The sequence below is a fragment of the Neoarius graeffei genome, chromosome 3 (genome assembly GCF_027579695.1).
Source record: "Neoarius graeffei isolate fNeoGra1 chromosome 3, fNeoGra1.pri, whole genome shotgun sequence".
Taxonomy (NCBI): Eukaryota; Metazoa; Chordata; class Actinopteri; order Siluriformes; family Ariidae; genus Neoarius; species Neoarius graeffei.
Genome location: NC_083571.1, coordinates 100,308,076 through 100,329,017, shown reverse-complemented (window position 1 = coordinate 100,329,017; position 20,942 = coordinate 100,308,076). Strand labels below are relative to the sequence as shown.

Genomic DNA, 20,942 nt, shown 5'->3' with positions numbered 1-20,942 from the left:
AGTATGACCCGGAATAATGTGCTATGACTTGGAAAAAACTTCCATGACTATTCCTAAATTGCATGCATTTATTTCCCTGAGTGTCAGGACCAAGCGATATTATAGTTGGGATTATAGTTGTAGTGTGACTGACTGCTCCAGACTGGAACTAAATTCAGGCAGAGGGATAGTCATAGTTATAGGTAAACTTATAGTTATAGTTATCAGTGTTGTGGGACCGGGCCATTAGCTATCAGGGCTGAATTTGTGACTGACGTAAAGCAGAGTCCACTGGTACCAGGAATGATCTAGAGCAGGGGTTCTCAGTGTTGAATAACCGATATCTCATCTCATCTCATCTCATCTCATCTCATCTCATCTCATTATCTCTAGCCGCTTTATCCTGTTCTACAGGGTCGCAGGCAAGCTGGAGCCTATCCCAGCTGACTACGGGCGAAAGGCAAGTCGCCAGGTCATCACAGGGCTGACACATAGACACAGACAACCAGTCACATTCACGTTCACACCTACGGTCAATTTAGAGTCACCAGTTAACCTAACCTGCATGTCTTTGGACTGTGGGGGAAACCGGAGCACCCGGAGGAAACCCACGCGGACACGGGGAGAACATGCAAACTCCGCACAGAAAGGCCCTCGCCGGCCACGGGGCTCGAACCTGGACCTTCTTGCTGTGAGGCGACAGCGCTAACCACTACACCACCGTGCCGCCCATAACCGCTATCATCAGGCATTTTAGAGTAGTACAGTCACAGTCTTATAAAATACAGTGCTAGGCTGGAAAATGTCTGATCTACTACAGCACTTTGACATATCATAATCACTTCCATCCAGTAAATAAACATCCCCACATTTAATCATACAGAAATGATTTGGACAAATAACAAATCAGAAAGTGAGAGTGCAAGACTGGACTGAATAACAGAGAAGGACACGTTGTTTTTAGGAGAATGGAGGAATGTGTGAGCCTACCTTGACTCTGAGAGTTTGCATGATGTGATTTCAAAAGCTGTGTGAAAAAAAAAAGTAAATTGTATGTAAATGGATGGGAGTATAACGTGTGTGTAATGGATAACAAACAGAAAGCAAAACAAATGAAATGATGAGGGGGTTGACTTTTATTCCAAAGAACTAGAGCATTTAAATCTATCTAACAGGTGGTCTCAGTATATTATAAAAAAAAAAAAAGAAAAGAAAAACTCCAGGGCACATACCTGCTCGTTGAATTTCTCCAGTTTCTCCAGCTGCTCACGCTGCGATTTCTGCAACTGCTCCATTTCTTTTGAGTGCTTCATAGCCAACTGTGAGCCCAAAGACACTTCTCATTTTAAAACACAGTATACTTGAGGTCTCAAATATGTATTATATTTAATTTCTCGATTCACTTCTCTTTCACAAATCTGTTGATTATTTTATAAAGTATCAGACAAACGTTTGGACACACCTAATTCAATGAGTTTTCTTTATTTTTATTAATTAAAAACACGTCATGTCTTAAAGTAATGATGGATGTTGTTTCTCTTTACTTAGTTGAGCAGTGGGCGGCATGGTGGTGTAATGGTTAGCACTGTCGCCTCACAGCAAGAAGGTTCCGGGTTCGAGCCCAGCGGCTGATGAGGGCCTTTCTGTGTGGAGTTTGCATGCTCTCCCGGTGTCTGTGTGGGTTTCCTCCGGGTGCTCCGGTTTCCACCACAGTCCAAAGACATGCAGGTTAGGCTAATTGGTGGCTCTAAATTTACCGTAGGTGTGAGTGTGAATGGCTGTTTGTTTCTATGTGTCAGCCCTGCGATGACCTGGTGACTTGTCCAGGGTTGTACCTCTCTCGCCCATAGTCAGCTGGGATAGGCTCCAGTTTGCCTGTGACCCTGTAAAACGGGATAAGCGGCTACAAATAATGGATGGATAGTTGGGCGGTTCTTGACATAATACGGATTAGTACATTTGTGGAATAGGGCTATTTACTGTATTATTATTAGTGATGCAGTGCAATTTTGTGTTTTTTGTAAAGGCTTTACCCCGTTTAAAACAAAACAAAAAACAAACAACAAAGAAAAAAACGTTTATATATACTAACCCTGATTAACCTGTATACCCTGTATGCCCCCACGTTTTGTATGCTGCTGAATCTGTCCTTTTTTCAGTAGCTTTGTATAAACAATAACCGCTAAATGTAATGCAATGTTATGTAAGGTGATCACCTAGGCATTATCATTGTGAAAAGTAAGTCACATGTACATGGACTGGCATTTAATGTTGTATTTGTTCCTTTCTATTTGTTTTTTGTCTGTTCATATTCTTTTTGGGGGAGTAGAGTCAGTTTAAAAATGCCGTTAAATGCATAGGCCTATAGGCCAAGTTTAATGACCTTGAGGTTATCAGAGGTCATATGTCGTTTTACAAATGAAAAATGAATTCAGCACCCAAACATTTAACAAACAAGGCCATTTGCTAACTTCATTAATCATTTTAGTACATTTCATTCCTTAGAAAGCTGAGAAACTGGGTTCAGCTGAGACGTTTACAGGCCCAAAGTTCAATGACCTCTAGAGGTCAACAGAGGTCAGATAGAGCTCGGCATATTGCAGATTTGAATTCGGCACACCCAAATTGACAAAATAAGACTGTTTGCCGACTTTGTCTCAAAAACGCCTTTGGGTGTCACAATTCTGGATTTTGGTACCAGTCTATATCTGGGATAGACAGACTCTGCCACAGTGGCTGTAGTTGAGGGTCTGGGTAGGGTCAGGAGCAGTGGATGATGGGTTTTTTCGTCTGCTCCTTTTTTCTTCCAAGTCAGCCTTACGGGTGTCTTCAAAAGACTTGACTGCTGAGTTGATAGACCTATGCCAGCTGTTCCTGTCAGAGGCCAGGGCTGACCAGTGGGAGGGGCTGATGTTGCAGGTATTTAGGGAGGACTTTAGTAGGTCCTTGTACCACTTTTTAGGGGCCTCTCTGTTGCGTTGGTCAGAGGACAGTTTGCCATACAGAACTACCTTAGGTAGGCGGTAGTCTTCCATCCTGGAGATGTGTCCTGTCCAGTGAAGTCGTGATTTGAGTAGCATGGCTTCAATGCTGGGGAGCTCCACCTGCTGGAGGACCTCAATGTTGGTCACAAAGTCACTCCAGTGGATTTTGAGGATGGAACAGAGGCAGCGCTGGTCAAAACGCTCAAGCAGTTGCAGGTGTCGCTTGTAGGTGACCCATGATTCAGAGCCATACAACAGCATGGACAACACAACAGCTCTGTACACTAGGACCTTGGTACGATATGTCAAGATTTTACAGCTCCACACCCTCTTGTGAAGTCTACCAAAGGCGCTGTTGGCTTTTGCTAGCCTGTTGTCAATCTCTTTGTCGATCTTGGCATCATCGGTGATGGTGCAGCCTAGGTAGGTAAACTGCTGCACAGATTTGAGTTCAGACTGGTTGATGCTGATGTGGGGCGGGTGGGAAGGCTAATTTGGTGCGGGCTGATGAAGAACTTCGGTCTTCTTTAGGCTGATTTCCAAGTCAAAGAGTTGGGCAGCCTCAGCGAAGCAAGTCACGATGCGCTGCATGGCTGGCTCTGTGTGGGCAACAAGAGCAGCGTCGGCGGCAAACAAGAGTTCACGAATGAGTTGCTCCATTGTCTTGGTGCGTGCTTGCAGGTGCCTTAGGTTGAACAAGCTGCCGTCAGTGCAATAGCAAATGTATATGCCATCCTCTTTGCCCAAAGATTCCATGGCCTGATGCAGCATCATGCTGAAGAAAATGGAAAACATCATTGGCGCGAGCACACAGCCCTGTTTGACACCGTTCAGGATGGGAAAGGGCTCGGAGAGCTCGCTGTTGTTCCTCATTTGTCCCATCTGTCCCTTGTGGAGCTGCATGATCAACCTCAAGAATTTTGGAGGGCAGCCTAGACGTTCCATGATCTACCAGAGTCCCTGCCTGCTCACAGTGTCAAAGGCTTTGGTCAGGTCCACAAAGGTCACGTACAGGCCCTTGTTCTGCTCGCGACACTTTTCCTGGAGCTGCCTGAGGATGAACACCATGTCAGTCATGCACCTGTTTGCTCTGAAGCCGCACTGACTTTCAGGTAGATTTTCTTTGGCAATGGATGAGACCAATCTGTTGAGAAGGATCCTTGCAATGGAGAGTAAGGTGATTCCCCTGTAGTTTGAACAGTCAGACTTTTCACCTTTGTTCTTGTACACCGTAACGATGATTGCATCACGAAGGTCACAAGGAAGTTCGCCTCTTTCCCAACAGCAGGTGAAGAGCTTGAGGAGCTTGGAATGTAGGCTAGAGCCACCATGCTTCCAGATCTCTGGTGGTATGCCATCGATTCCTGCAGCTTTGCTGGACTTTAGCTGTGATATGGCTTTAATGGTCTCTTCAAGTGTTGGTGTTTCGTCCAGCTCTGTCTTGACTGGTTGCCGTGGGATGCACTCAAGGGCAGCGAGCTGCACTGTGCGGTTGACGGTGAAGAGTGTTGAAGTGTTTGGACCAGTGGCTCATGATGGAGGCCTTGTCTGTCAGCAGTGTCTTGCCAGCTGCGCTGCGCTGCGCAGTGGACTTTGGACTTGAAAAGAAGGACCATAGACCGCCTTCAGGGCTTCGTAGAAACCCTTGGAGTCCCCTCTGTCCGCGCATAACTGGGTCCTCTCTGCTAGAATGGTCCACCGACAAGTGGTGTATTTCCCAGTAAAACACTCGTTTCTATATATTATACTAAAATATGAAATGCAATTTTTTAAAGCATTTTTTTGTTTAGCACATAATTCAATATATGTTCTATGTGTTATTTCATAGTTTTGATGTTTTCAGTATTGTTCTACAATGTAGAAAATACAAAATACAGAAAACCCTTTGAATGAGTCGGTGTGTCCAGACTTTTGACTGGTTATGTATTTTCATCATTATCAATTTGTACTTCATCTGATTAAGTCTCCTTATCACTGGATCCGATATCAAATACTTTTTTTTTATAATTAAAGCACAAAGGAGACAACTGACCCGTTTTCTTTCCTCAAGGAACTTTTTTGTGTTACTGCTATTCAATTCCCGCACCCTCCTATAAAATAAGGAGATACAGATATTAGATAACACATGACCCATTACACAAACAAACACAAGTATGAAATCTGATCACAAGTTCCATCGAGCATGTACCGTTCCCTCTCAGCCTTGTTTTTAATGCTCTTGTCCTGGCTGATGGCTTTACTGTTCTCCATGGATGTCTTGGCCTGATTAGCCTTCATTTCTTTGCTCTGTCTGTGTAAAGAAACAGAAAAGACTCAAATCAATCTTTTGCTAAAGAATATCTCTGTAAGTACAACCCCGATTCCAAAAAAGTTGGGACAAAGTACAAATTGTAAATAAAAACGGAATGCAATAATTTACAAATCTCAAAAACTGATATTGTATTCACAATAGAACATAGACAACATATCAAATGTCGAAAGTGAGACATTTTGAAATTTCATGCCAAATATTGGCTCATTTGAAATTTCATGACAGCAACACATCTCAAAAAAGTTGGGACAGGGGCAATAAGAGGCTGGAAAAGTTAAAGGTACAAAAAAGGAACAGCTGGAGGACCAAATTGCAACTCATTAGGTCAATTGGCAATAGGTCATTAACATGACTGGGTATATAAAGAGCATCTTGGAGTGGCAGCGGCTCTCAGAAGTAAAGATGGGAAGAGGATCACCAATCCTCCTAATTCTGCGCCGACAAATAGTGGAGCAATATCAGAAAGGAGTTCGACAGTGTAAAATTGCAAAGAGTTTGAACATATCATCATCTACAGTGCATAATATCATCAAAAGATTCAGAGAATCTGGAAGAATCTCTGTGCGTAAGGGTCAAGGCCAGAAAACCATACTGGGTGCCTGTGATCTTCGGGCCCTTAGACGGCACTGCATCACATACAGGCATGCTTCTGTATTGGAAATCACAAAATGGGCTCAGGAATATTTCCAGAGAACATTTTCTGTGAACACAATTCACCGTGCCATCCGCCGTTGCCAACTAAAACTCTATAGTTCAAAGAAGAAGCCATATCTAAACATGATCCAGAAGCGCAGACGTCTTCTCTGGGCCAAGGCTCATTTAAAATGGACTGCGGCAAAGTGGAAAACTGTTCTGTGGTCAGACGAATCAAAATTTGAAGTTCTTTATGGAAATCAGGGACGCCGTGTCATTCGGACTAAAGAGGAGAAGGACGACCCAAGTTGTTGTCAGCGCTCAGTTCAGAAGCCTGCATCTCTGATGGTATGGGGTTGCATTAGTGCGTGTGGCATGGGCAGCTTACACATATGGAAAGACACCATCAATGCTGAAAGGTATATCCAGGTTCTAGAGCAACATATGCTCCCATCCAGACGACGTCTCTTTTAGGGAAGACCTTGCATTTTCCAACATGACAATGCCAAACCACATACTGCATCAATTACAGCATCATGGCTGCGTAGAAGAAGGGTCCGGGTACTGAACTGGCCAGCCTGCAGTCCAGATCTTTCACCCATTGAAAACATTTGGCGCATCATAAAACGAAAGATACAACAAAAAAGACCTAAGACAGTTGAGCAACTAGAATCCTACATTAGACAAGAATGGGTTAACATTCCTATCCCTAAACTTGAGCAACTTGTCTCCTCAGTCCCCAGGCGTTTACAGACTGTTGTAAAGAGAAAAGGGGATGTCTCACAGTGGTAAACATAGCCTTGTCCCAACTTTTTTGAGATGTGTTGTTGTCATGAAATTTAAAATCACCTAATTTTTTCTCTTTAAATGATACATTTTCTCAGTTTAAACATTTGATATGTCATCTATGTTCTATTCTGAATAAAATATGGAATTTTGAAACTTCCACATCATTGCATTCCGTTTTTATTTACAATTTGTACTTTGTCCCAACTTTTTTGGAATCGGGGTTGTAATATGTTGGGCAACCTTATACAGTAAGTTTATAAATGATTGTAATAAATGCAAAGGTCATGGAACGGTTAAAAACAGGCATAGACAGGTAACAAATCAAAGATAAAACCTGAATAAATAAGATCAACTGTGAGCTACTGCTCACTTATGTATCCCCCTGCGCTTGCTTATATCAGAATGCAAGCAATTGAAGGAATAGGACACTTATGAATGTTGACTTCAGCAAATAATGAACCCTGAAACAAGTAAGTAAAGAGCCGTGTTCTCCCCAGGGATTTCAAATAGCATCCTGGTAAACTATCATTTTGAAATAGCATCAAAGTCCACCCTATATGTTTCGTAAATACATTCAGTCGGTAAACAGGAAGTTGATGTGCGACAGACCTGAAAACAGTAAACACGGTATAGAACCCCAAGCTGAAGCTCGGTACCAAATATCAAGCAGCTGTGACTTGTAGTTGCTGAGAAGTGTGTTACAAAATTTTGTAAATCCACGCTATATGTTTCGTAAATACATTCAGTTAGTAAACAGGAAGTCGATGTGCAACAGACCTGAAAACGGTACACATGGTATGGAACCCCAAGCTGAAGCTTGGTACCAAATATCAAGCAGCTGTGATTTGTAGTTGCTGAGAAGTGTTACGAAAATTTTGTAAATCCACGCTATGCGTTTCGTAAATACATTCAGTTGGTAAACAGGAAATCAATATGCGACAGACCTGAAAATGGTATACATGGTATAGAACCCCAAGCTGAAGCTCTGTACCAAATATCTAGCAGATGTGATTTGTAGTTGCTGAGAAAAGTGTTATGAAATTTTTGTAAATCCATGCTATATGTTTTGTAAATACATTCAGTCGGTAAACAGGAAATCGATGTTTGACAGACCTGAAAACGGTATACACGGTATAGAACCCCAAGCTGAAGTGTGGTACCAAGTGGCTATGATTTGTGGTTGCTGAGAAAAAGGGTGTTTCGGACGGACGGAGATACCGCCGGATGGATGGAGGTAAACCAGTATACCCCCCTCCTTCGGAGCAGGGGTATAATGAGTGGAGAACCATACAGTTATCATCAGAGCAAGCTCAGTGGCATGAATAGAAATACTGATCAGCCTCAGTTGGCCTCAGTTCTGGATCAATGGCAGCGTAAAAGATTTAAGTGACTTCAAAAGAGGGCTCATTGTTGTAATAGACATAAATCTAAAGCTATGGCCTTCACAGTCACCAGAGCCCAATCCTCTTGAACACCTGTGGGAAATTTTGGATGATGTGTTGGATAGCGCTCATCACCACCATCATCAAAACAGCACTTAAGGGAATATGTTGTGGATGAATGTTGTTCATTCCTCCAACACAGTTCTAGAGATGGACTGCTAAGGAGCACTGAAGCTGTCCTGATGGCTCATGGAGGCCCAGCACATGAATAAGGCTACATCCACACGACAACGGCAATGAGATTTTTTTAAAAAAATATCGCGTCCACATGGGCAACGGATCAGTAAAATATCAGGTTCATATGGCAACGCAACGCTTGCTGAAAACGATGCAATACACATGCCACACCACTACGTGCGCTGTAAGACGGTCCCATCGGAGATACCAGAACAATAGAAGTAGACGCATGTGCATAACTGCGCATGCGCACAGTGACTATCCCTGTCACTCGCACACACTTTCTCACTCCCTATCCTATGGATATAGTCCCTTAAATCACTTGCTCGTTTTTTGAATGGAGACACGGAAAGAGGAATGAACGGGGGTAGATAGAAGCCGGTACGCCAACATTCTGATATCCTCCAGAATTCTTTAATGGTCCGGAATAAATTGAATGCTACATGTTGATGGATTACTTTGTTCTTCCACGCCCTTTTTGAGGAATGTATTGTCGGACTTAAACCAACATCTGAAGAGGTGAGATCACTCCTTTTTTTCCCCTATTTTTGCTGGCGGGATTGACTCTGCCCTAAGGGCTGTTCTCTCACTCTCTCTCTCTCTCTCTCTCTCTCTCACTTTGCACCATTACACAATAAATATTCACAGTGAAAATGTTTTGTAAGTGCATTTCATGAACCAAGTTATAGGATTTGTTGACAACTCGCATTTCTACCCGGCGTGAAGCACATGTGGTTGTGACGTCATCGTAAACAAATCCGTTCTACTCGTCCAGAAGACTTCGCAACGGCTCCGTTGCCAGATTTTTTCACTCTGGAACCTGTTCTCAAAAGATTTCGTTTTGAGGCACCAAAAACGTTTATCATTTATCGTTTCGGACGCCAGGCCGAAACGATAAACAATTTTATCAGATTCACCTGAATCCGTTGCCATGTGGACAGGGCCTAAGTCACTTTATGTTGCTTTTCCTTTAATTTGTCATCTGCTTATGTCACATAGTTGGCAATTCATCAGGAGATACAGTATGTCTAGAGCTCATAGTATGATAGGAGTGTAATTTAGCTAATTAAGCTTAAAGGCACTGCCATTTGCAAAAGTTGTATTCTACTAGTATAAGCACCAACACGCACAAACATTCACACACTCACCGTTCATGGATAAGTTTGAGCTGCAGGGTTTGCTGCTCCTGGACGGTAGACAATAGTTTCTTCAGATGCTCACACTGTTGCGTCACATGTGCGTCCTTCATCTCCTGCTCCTCCGTGCTGTGAGAGTTGATCATCTCAGACCACTCCTTCGTCTGCTGGGCTACGATATCCTTCACCTGCAGGACAACACGCTGGTTACACTTTTTGCCTTTGGTTTGGAAGCTGCAGGACCCATATTAAAATTCATTAACAATAATTCTCTCATAACCCTTCTAATGTATCTGTGTCCAAAAGTACAGTGTCTTGCAAAAATATTCATCCCCCTTGGTGTTTGTCCTGTTTTGTCGCATTACAAGCTAGAATTAAAATGGATTTTTGGAGGGTGAGCACCATTTGATTTACACAGCATGCCGACCACTTTAAAGGTGCAAATTGTTGTTCTATTGTGACACAAACAATAATTAAAATGAAAAAAACAGAAATCTGGAGTGTGCATAAGTATTCACCCCCTTTCGTATGAAACCCCTAAATAAGAGCTGGTCCAACCAATTCACTTCATAAGTCATATAATTAGTTGATTAAGATCCACCTGTGTATAATCAAAGTGTCACATGATCTGTCACATGATGTCTGTATAAATCAACCTGTTCTGGAAGGACCCTGAGTCTGCAACACTACTAAGCAAGCAACATGAAAACCAAGAAGCATCCAAACAGGTCAGAGCCAAAGTTGTGGAGAAGTACAGATCAGGGTTGGGTTATAAAAAATAAATAGCCCAAACTTTGAATATCCCAGGGAGCACCATTTAATCCATTATAGCAAAGTGGAATGAATATGGCACCACTACAAACCTGACAAGAGAAGGCTGCCCGCCAAAACTCACAGACCAGGCAAGGAGGGCATTAATCAGAGATGCAACAAAGACACCAAAGATAACACTGAAGGAGTTGCAAAGATCCACAGCAGAGATGGGAGTATCTGTCCATAGGACCACTTTAAGCCGTACTCTCCACAGAGTGGGGCTTTATGGAAGGGTGGCCAGAAAAAAAAAGCCATTGCTTAAGAAAACACATTTGGAGTTTGCCCAACAGCATGTGGCAGACTCCCCAAACACATCGACGAAGATTCTCTGGTCAAATGAGACTAAAATTGATTTTTTTTGGCCATCATGGGAAATGCCATGTGTGGTGCAAACCCATCACCCTGAGAACACTATTCCTACAGTGAAGCATGGTGGTGACAGCATCAGGTTGCGGGGATATTTTTTATCTGCAGGGACAGGAAAGCGGGTCAGGACTGAAGGAAAGATGGATGACACTAAATACAGGGCAGTTCTGGAGGAAAACCTGTTTGAGTCAGCCAGAGGTTTGAGACTGGGATGAAGGTTCATGCTCCAGCAGGACAATGAGCCTAAACATACTGTTAAAGTTACAATGGAGTGGTTTAAAGGGAAATATTTAAATGTCTTGGAATGGCCTAATCAAAGCCCAGACCTGGAGTTGGAGCAGTTTTGCCTTGAGGAATGGGCAAAAATCCCAGTGGTTCAATAGACACATACCCCAAGAGACTTGCAGCTGTAATTGTAGCAAAAGGTGACTCTACAAAGTATTGACTTTTTTTTGGGGGGGGGGAGGGTTTGAATACGTATGCATACTCTAGATTTCTGTTTTTCCATCTTAATATTATTGTTTGTGTCACAATAAAGCAACAATTCACACCTTTAAAGTGGTAGACATGTTCTGTAAATCAAATGGTGCTAACCCCCCCAAAATACATTTTAATTCCAGCTTATAATGCAACAAAACAGGACAAACACCAAGGGGGATGAATACTTTTGCAAGACACTGTATTTAAAAAATAAAACTATTTCAGTGAAAATTATACTTTTCCAGAACTTAGTTTTAGAATTTTGGTCTTGGTCTTCATGATGCTGTTGAGTTTGGAGTGATCTCTAACAAACTATGGGGCATTCCATAAACAGGAATATTTATACTGAAATCATGTGACACTTTGCGCATGACCAACAAGTGAACTACTTTCAGCTAATTATGAAGACTTCCAATTTCAGCCAGAACTAATTTAGCTTTTCCCTGTACTTCAGTATTATGATTTTTTTGGTAGATTTGTGACAAATAATTCCAGTTAAGTCTATTTTAGTTCCAGGTTATATGATCGTATAACACTTATGCAAGCCTGTTATTGGGCCTAGAGGTCTGCGCGGGTCGGATTTTTCAGTCCCGCTCCCGCCCGCACCCGCATTGTGCAGTCCCACTCCCGCCCACGCCCGCAAAGAATTATGATTTTCAGTCCCACTCCCGCCCACCCACAAAAAAATTATGATTTTCAGTCCCACTCCCGCCCGCGTCTGCCATATTTTGTCCCGCTCCCGCCCGCAAATCCCGCATGATGCAGACGTTCGCGTTATTTCTCAGGAAAGTTCTTGTCTTGACACAGCGTGATGGTGCCCCACCCCCTACTTTGAGTGGATTTCAGCATAAATATCTACAGCTCACGTTATTATTTACCTTGTTTCTGAATTCAGCATGTAGTGTCTCTAATAATAAGTGCTGTCAAACAATTAAAATATTTAATTGCGAATCACACATTTTTATCATATGAGAAACCATTGTAATTTTCTAATCAGTATAAAAAAGTGAATGGGCTTGCTTTGTACCAATGGTGGTTGTTTTTTTTTTTTTTTTTTAATTGTAAAGCAGAGCTAGTAAGAGAACTGAATTGATTTTCTGCTTGCGTTAGTCTACAACTTTAGTCAGAGAGACATGTTACACAGTGACGGTAGGCTTGACTCAATGCTATCCCAGAAATCCTTCCTGTAATATGCAAATTTGGCCGCCTCTGATTGGACATCCAAATTTGCATATTACAGGAAGGATTTCTGGGATAGCATTGAGTCAAGCCTACCGTCACTGTGTAACATGTCTCTCTGACTAAAGTTGTAGACTAACGCAAACCGTAAATCACTTCACTCATGGTCCTCTTGCTAGCTTGGTGTGAACTTAGGTATCTTAAAATGTTTTTATTACTGCCAAGTAAAATATCCAGCACAAATTATATATGATAGACGTAAATTAATAATTTATAAATTTTATTTCAAACACATTTTTAGTTAGCGGGACTGCAGTTTATCACCGCTCCTGCCCGTGCGCGCATATGTGCACTTCCGGTCCCGCCCGCAATGAGCTTTCAAAATTTGTCCCGTGCCGCACTGCTTTGCGGCGGGTCCCGCGGTACTCCCGCAGGGCTCTAATTGGGCCTCACAAACCAGAACACATGAACTATTGATTTAATTTTTTTCTTTTTTCCAGCTCAAGGCAATAAGTGCACAGGTCTGGTGAAATACCTTTGCTTTGTGGTCGGACGTGAGGGTCTCCACTTTTCCTGCAATCTCCTTCTTTAACTCAGAGCAGTTGTTTTCTCTGCAGTGAAGCAAACCAGGAAAATAAATAAGTGTTTCTGGATGTATAAGGCATTTCCTTCCTAAGCATTTTTCATTCAGCAAGTTTAATTACCCCCTCTTCTTGATTGCTTTCTCGAGCAGTTTTTCCAGTGTAAATTTCTCTTTGTCATGTTGAGCCACCATCTTGTCCACTTGGGTACAATGGGATTTCTGCATGGCATTGTGGTCCTGAAAACAGAAGTTCAGTTAAAACAAACAAACAAACAAACAAACAAACCCTAATTAAAATATATTAAATATACTTCGGTTGTTTTACAATCAGGGTACGCAAGCTAAAAATCACATTTAACACTTATTATCTTCAATATCAAAAGGCTTGACTAAATAAACTTGGTTGTTTATTGTAGCCCTGTGATAGCTCTATTTACCATGCAAAAAAAAAATTTGGTGATAACGTTATTTTTGGTGAATGTATGGCAATATATGTCATATTTAGCAAAATTACTCGTGTCATTTAGAAAAAAGTGCTTTTTTGACCACAGGTAGCTCCAAAAGGGATGCACTTAAATCATTCTTTATACCATAAAACACATATTTGGTTCCATATCATTGGAAACATAGTTAAGTTTTAATGTTGAATGCCAGTAAGTTTTCAGACTATTTTGATCAAATTAGTATGTAATTGTGTAAAAAAAATGTCCTCTCTGAGACAGCTAATTTTTCAATATAAAATAACATATCTAAAATGATTATTTTCATCCTAAAATGTGGTCAAGATATTGGGACATAAATATTAGAGACAACTAACACAAAGCTTACAGCCTTATATCATACAGCCTTACAGCACTATGGAAGTAGTGGATTCTGAATTGTCAAAAAAAAAAAAAAGTCCTCTCCGAGAATCACTTCATTTGTTTCTCCCAGCCCTGCTTAAAGCTACACTTAATCTTCTTTATCTTATAGCAGATTACACAAAACTACCATACACACGTCAAAAAATTACCTGAAATCAGTTCTTTAACTTGTCCTTCACTTAAAAACTGGTACAAGAACCAGTTTGAATCAATTTGAATTTTGGACCCCTGTGACACAAACTTTATACCCTGATTGTAAAACAACCCTTAAATAAGATTATTGGCTTTAACAATTTCAGGGTCTCATTTACAAGAGGAAGCAAAGCATCACTGGAATATATACAAGCTGCTGCATAAACATCAATATTGTCTTTATCACGAGAAGTGGTCTTGTACAACAACCCCCCCCCACCACACACACACACACACACACAGAAGCAGCGTGCCAACTTAGCAATTCTAATGAGTGCCAGCTGTAAGACACAGGCTCAAGGGTGAGCAAAATAGACTTTGATATGTTTTTGATCAGATGACAAGATATACATAATATATTATTATATTATTTAGGTATAATATATATATAATATTTATACATATTATATTATTTAGGTTTACAATGTCTTACACACACACACACACACACACACACACACACACACACACACACACACAGGGTTTATATTTATTTATTCCCTTTCATATACTACCTCAATATGCACACTCAACTCTGTACTTGATGCTGTATTGTAGATTGTAGTCCGGTGATGTTTAAAGCTAGACGGCCTTTCGATTTCATAAAATCAGTGAAATTTAGTTCCCTCTGAAATTTGGTCATTGCAATATATGCTTATTTCTCCAATATCTCACAAAATATCAGGCCATTCTGTGGCTGGGAAGTTATTTAATTTGAGGGGATTCCCGAGCAAATAATGTGCATGAAATTGCTTGCTTTGCGCAGTCAAGCAGAGAGAGGAAGTCTGTGTGCGCATGCGCAGGTTTACCTTCTTCTTTTGGGTTTTACAGCAGCTGGCATCCACAGTGTTGCATTACTGCCATCTACAGGTTTACCTTTGACCGTACACTGACAGTTACATCATTCTGTCACTAAACGAACAGTTGATCACACCGAGGTGCTCGCTGACCGCCGATATTTATTAGTTTGGTCCTGCGTTTCCTTTCCTTCATAACATAACGTCTTTTCTTCTCACTTTCCGTTACTGTAGTCAGTCTTTCACATTTCATTCGCAAACTCACGTCCTCCATTTTTCACTCCTGTTTCAAATTTGTATCCCACAATGCCTTGCGCAAACAGGGGAAAGCCCACCGTGTGATGCATGACATAGTATCTTGAATTAGGTCATGGTGAAGCAGGAAAAAATAGCGGAGAATTTCGGGCCACATGGCTCTAAGTTAGGGGTCGCCACAGTGGATCTTTCGTCTCCATTGCTCCCTGTCTTCCGCATCCTTCTCTACCACACCTGCCACTTTCATGTTCTTTCTCACCACATCCATGTATCTCCTCTTTGGCCTTCCTCGTTTTCATTTGCCTGGAAGCTCCATCCTTAACATTCTCCTTCCAACATGCTCTGCATCTTTTCTCAGGATGTGCCCATACCATCTCGATCTCATCTCTCTTAGCTTCATTCCCAAGCTCTCCACATGTGCTGTCCCTCTGATGTGCTCGTTCCTTATCCTGTCCAACCTTGTCACTCCCATCGCAAACCTTAACATCCTCAAATCTGCCACCTCCAACTTTGCCTCCTGTCTCTTCGTTAAGGGTACGGTCTCCAATCCATACATCACAGCTGGTCTCACTACCATCTTATACATCTTACCTTTCACTTTTGCTGGGACTTTCCGATCACAAATGACTCCTGAAATCCTTCTCCAACTGCTCCACCCTGCCTGCACTCTCTTCCTCACCTCACTATCGCAGCCCCCATTTTCCTGCACAGTTGACCCCAGGTACTTGAATTCACCAACTTTCTTTACGTCTGCTTCTTGCATCTTCACTACACTCTCATCGCCGTTCTCATTGATGCACATGTATTCTGTTTTGCTCCTGCTCACCTTCATTCCTCTTTGTTCCAATGAATACCTCCATCTCTCCAAACCCAACTCAACCTCCTTTCTACTTTCACCATATATCACAATATCACCCACAAACATCATGTTCCATGGTGACTCTTGCCTCACTTCATCCGTCAAGCTATCCATCACTATGGCAAACAAAAAAGGACTCAAAGCAGATCCTTGATGGAGTCCCACCTTCACCTTGAACCATTCAGTTGTTCCAACTGCACACCTCACTGCTGTTTCACTGTTCTCATACATGTCTAGCACCGCTCTGATATACTTCTCATTCACTCCACTCTTTCTCATACAATACCATAAGTCATCTCTCGGCACTCTATCGTATGCCTTCTCAAGGTCTACAAACACACAATGTAGCTTTCTCTGTACTTCTCCATTAACATTCTTAAAGCAAAAATTGCATCCGACGTGCTCTTCCTTGGCATAAACCCGTACTGCTGTTCACAGATTGCTACCTCTCTTCTCAGTCTCGCCTCCAATACCCTTTCCCATAGCCTCATGGTGTGGCTCATCAATTTTATTCCTCTGTAATTACTGCAGCTCTGTACATCTCACTTATTCTTGTATACTGGGACTAGCACACTCTTTCTCCATTCATTTGGCATTTTCTCATTCTCTAGGATCTTATTAAACAATCTCGTTAGGAACTCCACAGCCGTCTCACCCAAACATCTCCAAGCCTCAATCGGGATATCATCTGGTCCGACTGCTTTCCCAGTCTTCATTCTTTTCATGGCTGCCCTCACCTCATCCTTACTAACCAACTCTGCTTCCTGATTTGCTGTCTCCAATGAATCTGACCTTTTCTCTCTTGGATTCTCCTCATTTAATAAATCCTCAAAGTACTTTTTCCACCTTCTTAATACACTCTGTCAGCACATTTCCATTTACATCTTTCATCACTCTTACCTGCTGTACATCCCTCGCTTCCCTGTTTCTCTGCCTAGCTAGTCTGTACAGGTCTTTCTCTCCTTTTTTGGTCTCCAGTCGTTTGTACAACTCCTGGTATGCATCTGATTTCACCTTCGCTACCGCTCTTTTTGCCTTCTGTCTCATCTCTCTGTATAACCGCCTGCTTTTGTCGTCTCTCTGATCATCTCAATTCTTCTTTGCTAGCCTCTTCTCTTTTATTCCTGCACTTCTTTGTTCCACCACCATGTCTCCTTGTCTTCCTTCCTCCTTCCCGATGACCACCCTAGCACCTTCCTTGCTGCCTCTCTTACTAATACAGCAGTAGTATTCCAATCTTCTGGCAGACTTCCATGACCACTCAATGCTTGACTCATTTTTTCCCTTCTGATGTTCAACCTCTTTTAGTTTCCACCACTTAATCTTCGGCTCCACTATTTCATGCTTCCTCTTTTTTGCTTTCAAGCTCATCCTGCACACGACCACTTGATGTTGTCTAGCTACACGCTCCCCTGCCGTCACTTTACAGTCTCCAATCTCCTTCAGGTTACCCCTTCTGCAGAGTATGTAGTCCACCTGTGTAGATCTTCCTCCACTCTTAAACGTCACCCTGTGCTGCTCTTTCTTCTCGAAGTATGTATTGACTATTGCCAAATTCATCCTCTTTGAAAAATCAACCACCATTTGCCCTTCCACATTTCTCTCTCTTACACCATATCTGCCCATCACACCCTCATCTCCTCTGTTTCCCTCGCCAACATGTCCGTTGAAATCTGCTCCTATCAGCACGTGCTCCTCCCTCGGTATACTTTCTACCACTTCATCCATCTTTTCCCAGAAAGACTCTCTCTTCATTCTCACATCCAACCTGTGGGGCGTACGCACACACAACATTGATTACCACTCTTTGAATCTCCAACTTCATGTCTATCACTCTGACACCCTCTTCACATCAATCACACTGCTGACCAACTCTCCTCTCAAAACAATACCAACACCATTTCTCTTTCCATCGACTCCATAATAAAACAACATCTCCAATGTTCTTGGCCTTGCTTCCTTTCCACCTCATCTCCTGCACACACAAAATGTCCAACTTCCTTCTTTCCATCGTACCTGCTAACTCTCTCGCTCTGTCAGTCAATGTTCCCACATTCAGTGTTCCTACCCTCAATTCTAAGCTCCTTCCCTTCCATCTTTCACGCTCTCTCCTAACACGCCTCCCTCCTCTCTTTCTCCTTCTCCATTTTGACACAACAGTAGCACACTTTCCACCAGCACCCTGTTGACCAACAGCACTGGAGGCAGTCGTTGTTAACCCGGACCCCGACCGATCCAGTATGGTATTTCTCTTTTCATTCCGCATGTTAGATTTGGCACAGTTTTACGCTGGATACCCTTCCTGACGCAACCCTCTCCAATTTATCCGGGCTTGGGACTGGCACCAAGAGTACGCCCATGCACCCCCAGTGGCTGGATTGCTCCAAGTTCATTAATTGTTCTATTTAAAAAAAAAACAAATAAAATTGGAAGTCTGTGATTCAAATTCAGTAGCTTTCAGTCCACTAAACAAAAATAATTGGGTGTCAGGGAGAATTCTTTTTATGACCTACACTTAAAATCTGAAAGGCAGTCTAACTTTAATGTAGCACCATGGTCCTAGAGAAACGTTGTTTCGTTTTAACTGTGTACTGTACCAACTGTATATGGTTGAAATTATAAATAAAAAAGCCTTGACCTTGACCTGCCTAAAAGCGGAACGGCTGATGAGTGCACGAGTAAAATATTTGCAAGTGCACAAAATCAACCTGAATAGAAGAATAACATTAAACATATGAACCATCAGATTGTGTAGTGTTGTGTATTTCACGTCAGTAAATTGCTGCATTTTCTTGTGACAGTGATACGAATAATGAGATACGCATCGCAGTTATGAATACATATTTATTCCTGTCTTTGACACAGCATGCCATGTGCCAGAAACAACACCACAACATTTATTATGGTGGGACTCTGCTGGGTGCCTAGAGGACAGCAGTGAGCCAGCGCTTTCGCTTTACATCATTACTATATACAACCTTGATTCCAAAAAAGTTGGGACAAAGTACAAATTGTAAATAAAAACGGAATGCAATAATTTACAAAATCTCAAAAACTGATATTGTATTCACAGTAGAACATAGACAACATATCAAATGTCGAAAGTGAGACATTTTGAAATTTCATGCCAAATATTGGCTCATTTGAAATTTCATGACAGCAACACATCTCAAAAAAGTTGGGACAGGGGCAATAAGAGGCTGGAAAAGTTAAAGGTACAAAAAAGGAACAGCTGGAGGACCAAATTGCAACTCATTAGGTCAATTGGCAATAGGTCATTAACATGACTGGGTATAAAAAGAGCATCTTGGAGTGGCAGTGGCTCTCAGAAGTAAAGATGGGAAGAGGATCACCAATCCCCCTAATTCTGCGCCAACAAATAGTGGAGCAATATCAGAAAGGAGTTCGACAGTGAAAAATTGCAAAGAGTTTGAACATATCATCATCTACAGTGCATAATATCATCAAAAGATTCAGAGAATCTAGAAGAATCTCTGTGCGTAAGGGTCAAGGCCGGAAAACCATACTGGGTGCCTGTGATCTTCGGGCCCTTAGATGGCACTGCATCACATACAGGCATGCTTCTGTATTGGAAATCACAAAATGGGCTCAGGAATATTTCCAGAGAACATTATCTGTGAACACAATTCACCGTGCCATCCGCCGTTGCCAGCTAAAACTCTATAGTTCAAAGAAGAAGCTGTATCTAAACATGATCCAGAAGCGCAGACGTCTTCTCTGGGCCAAGGCTCATTTAAAATGGATTGTGGCAAAGTGGAAAACTGTTCTGTGGTCAGACGAATCAAAATTTGAAGTTCTTTATGGAAATCAGGGACGCCGTGTCATTCGGACTAAAGAGGAGAAGGACGACCCAAGTTGTTATCAGCACTCAGTTCAGAAGCCTGCATCTCTGATGGTATGGGGTTGCATTAGTGCGTGTGGCATGGGCAGCTTACACACCTGGAAAGACACCATCAATGCTGAAAGGTATATCCAGGTTCTAGAGCAACATATGCTCCCATCCAGACAATGTCTCTTTCAGGGAAGACCTTGCATTTTCCAACATGACAATGCCAAACCACATACTGCATCAATTACAGCATCATGGCTGGGTAGAAGAAGGGTCCGGGTACTGAACTGGCCAGCCTGCAGTCCAGATCTTTCACCCATAGAAAACATTTGGTGCATCATAAAACGGAAGATACGACAAAAAAGACCTAAGACAGTTGAGCAACTAGAATCCTACATTAGACAAGAATGGGTTAACGTTCCTATCCCTAAACTTGAGCAACTTGTCTCCTCAGTCCCCAGACGTTTACAGACTGTTGTAAAGAGAAAAGGGGATGTCTCACAGTGGTAAACATGGCCTTGTCGTAACTTTTTTGAGATGTGTTGTTGTCATGAAATTTAAAAATCACCTAATTTTTCTCTTTAAATGATACATTTTCTCAGTTTAAACATTTGATATGTCATCTATGTTCTATTCTGAATAAAATATGGAATTTTGAAACTTCCACATCATTGCATTCCTTTTTTATTTACAATTTGTACTTTGTCCCAACTTTTTTGGAATCGGGGTTGTAGTTACGATCGAATGTTATCGGACATAAGAATTAATCAATATCGATCTGCGGTAATTTTAGATTATCTAAAACTAAGGAAAGATGCTCATAATTGCTATTGAACTATACAGTAATTATGTTTATACGAATGTACAGAGTAAGAAATCGTTCAGGTAAAAAAAGCATACAGTGCGAAGATATGTTTTCCAAGATGAAAAAAACTAAAATTTTCATCAATATTTTCTGTAAAATGTGTTCACAAAAAATCCCACGTTATTTTTTTAAAAGCCATTTAAAAATAAGTGCTAGATAAAAACCCATCTATCTTATGTAAATAAAGGTACAAATTTAATTATCTGGTGGTCAAGTGTTTATGAGGTATGTCGCCTTGAACTTACGATCGGGCTCCCTGTGGTGGTACAGTACACTTACATCGTTCGTACGGACATCATACGGTTGCAAAAGCCATCAAAAATCAGATCAATGCATTACCATATTCTCTTAAGTGTGGAACTCCGCTATTTAAAATTTGGTGTCATAAA

At 41.7% G+C, this 20,942-nt stretch overlaps 1 protein-coding gene across 4 annotated transcripts in view; it reads right to left on the bottom strand.

Annotated features, from left to right (window-relative positions):
- Nucleotides 1–20,942, bottom strand: part of LOC132883771 (1-phosphatidylinositol 4,5-bisphosphate phosphodiesterase beta-4-like) — a 258,886-nt gene that overhangs the window by 17,051 nt on the left and 220,893 nt on the right. For all 4 annotated transcript variants that reach the window (XM_060917766.1, XM_060917768.1, XM_060917767.1 and 1 more), the window contains 7 exons: nt 12,994–13,109; nt 12,825–12,900; nt 9,464–9,639; nt 5,152–5,253; nt 4,996–5,053; nt 1,212–1,298; nt 970–1,006 (listed from right to left, as the gene is read on the bottom strand). In XM_060917766.1, the coding sequence (XP_060773749.1) occupies nt 970–1,006; nt 1,212–1,298; nt 4,996–5,053; nt 5,152–5,253; nt 9,464–9,639; nt 12,825–12,900; nt 12,994–13,109 (652 nt within the window). The remainder of the gene's footprint in view (nt 1–969; nt 1,007–1,211; nt 1,299–4,995; nt 5,054–5,151; nt 5,254–9,463; nt 9,640–12,824; nt 12,901–12,993; nt 13,110–20,942) is intronic.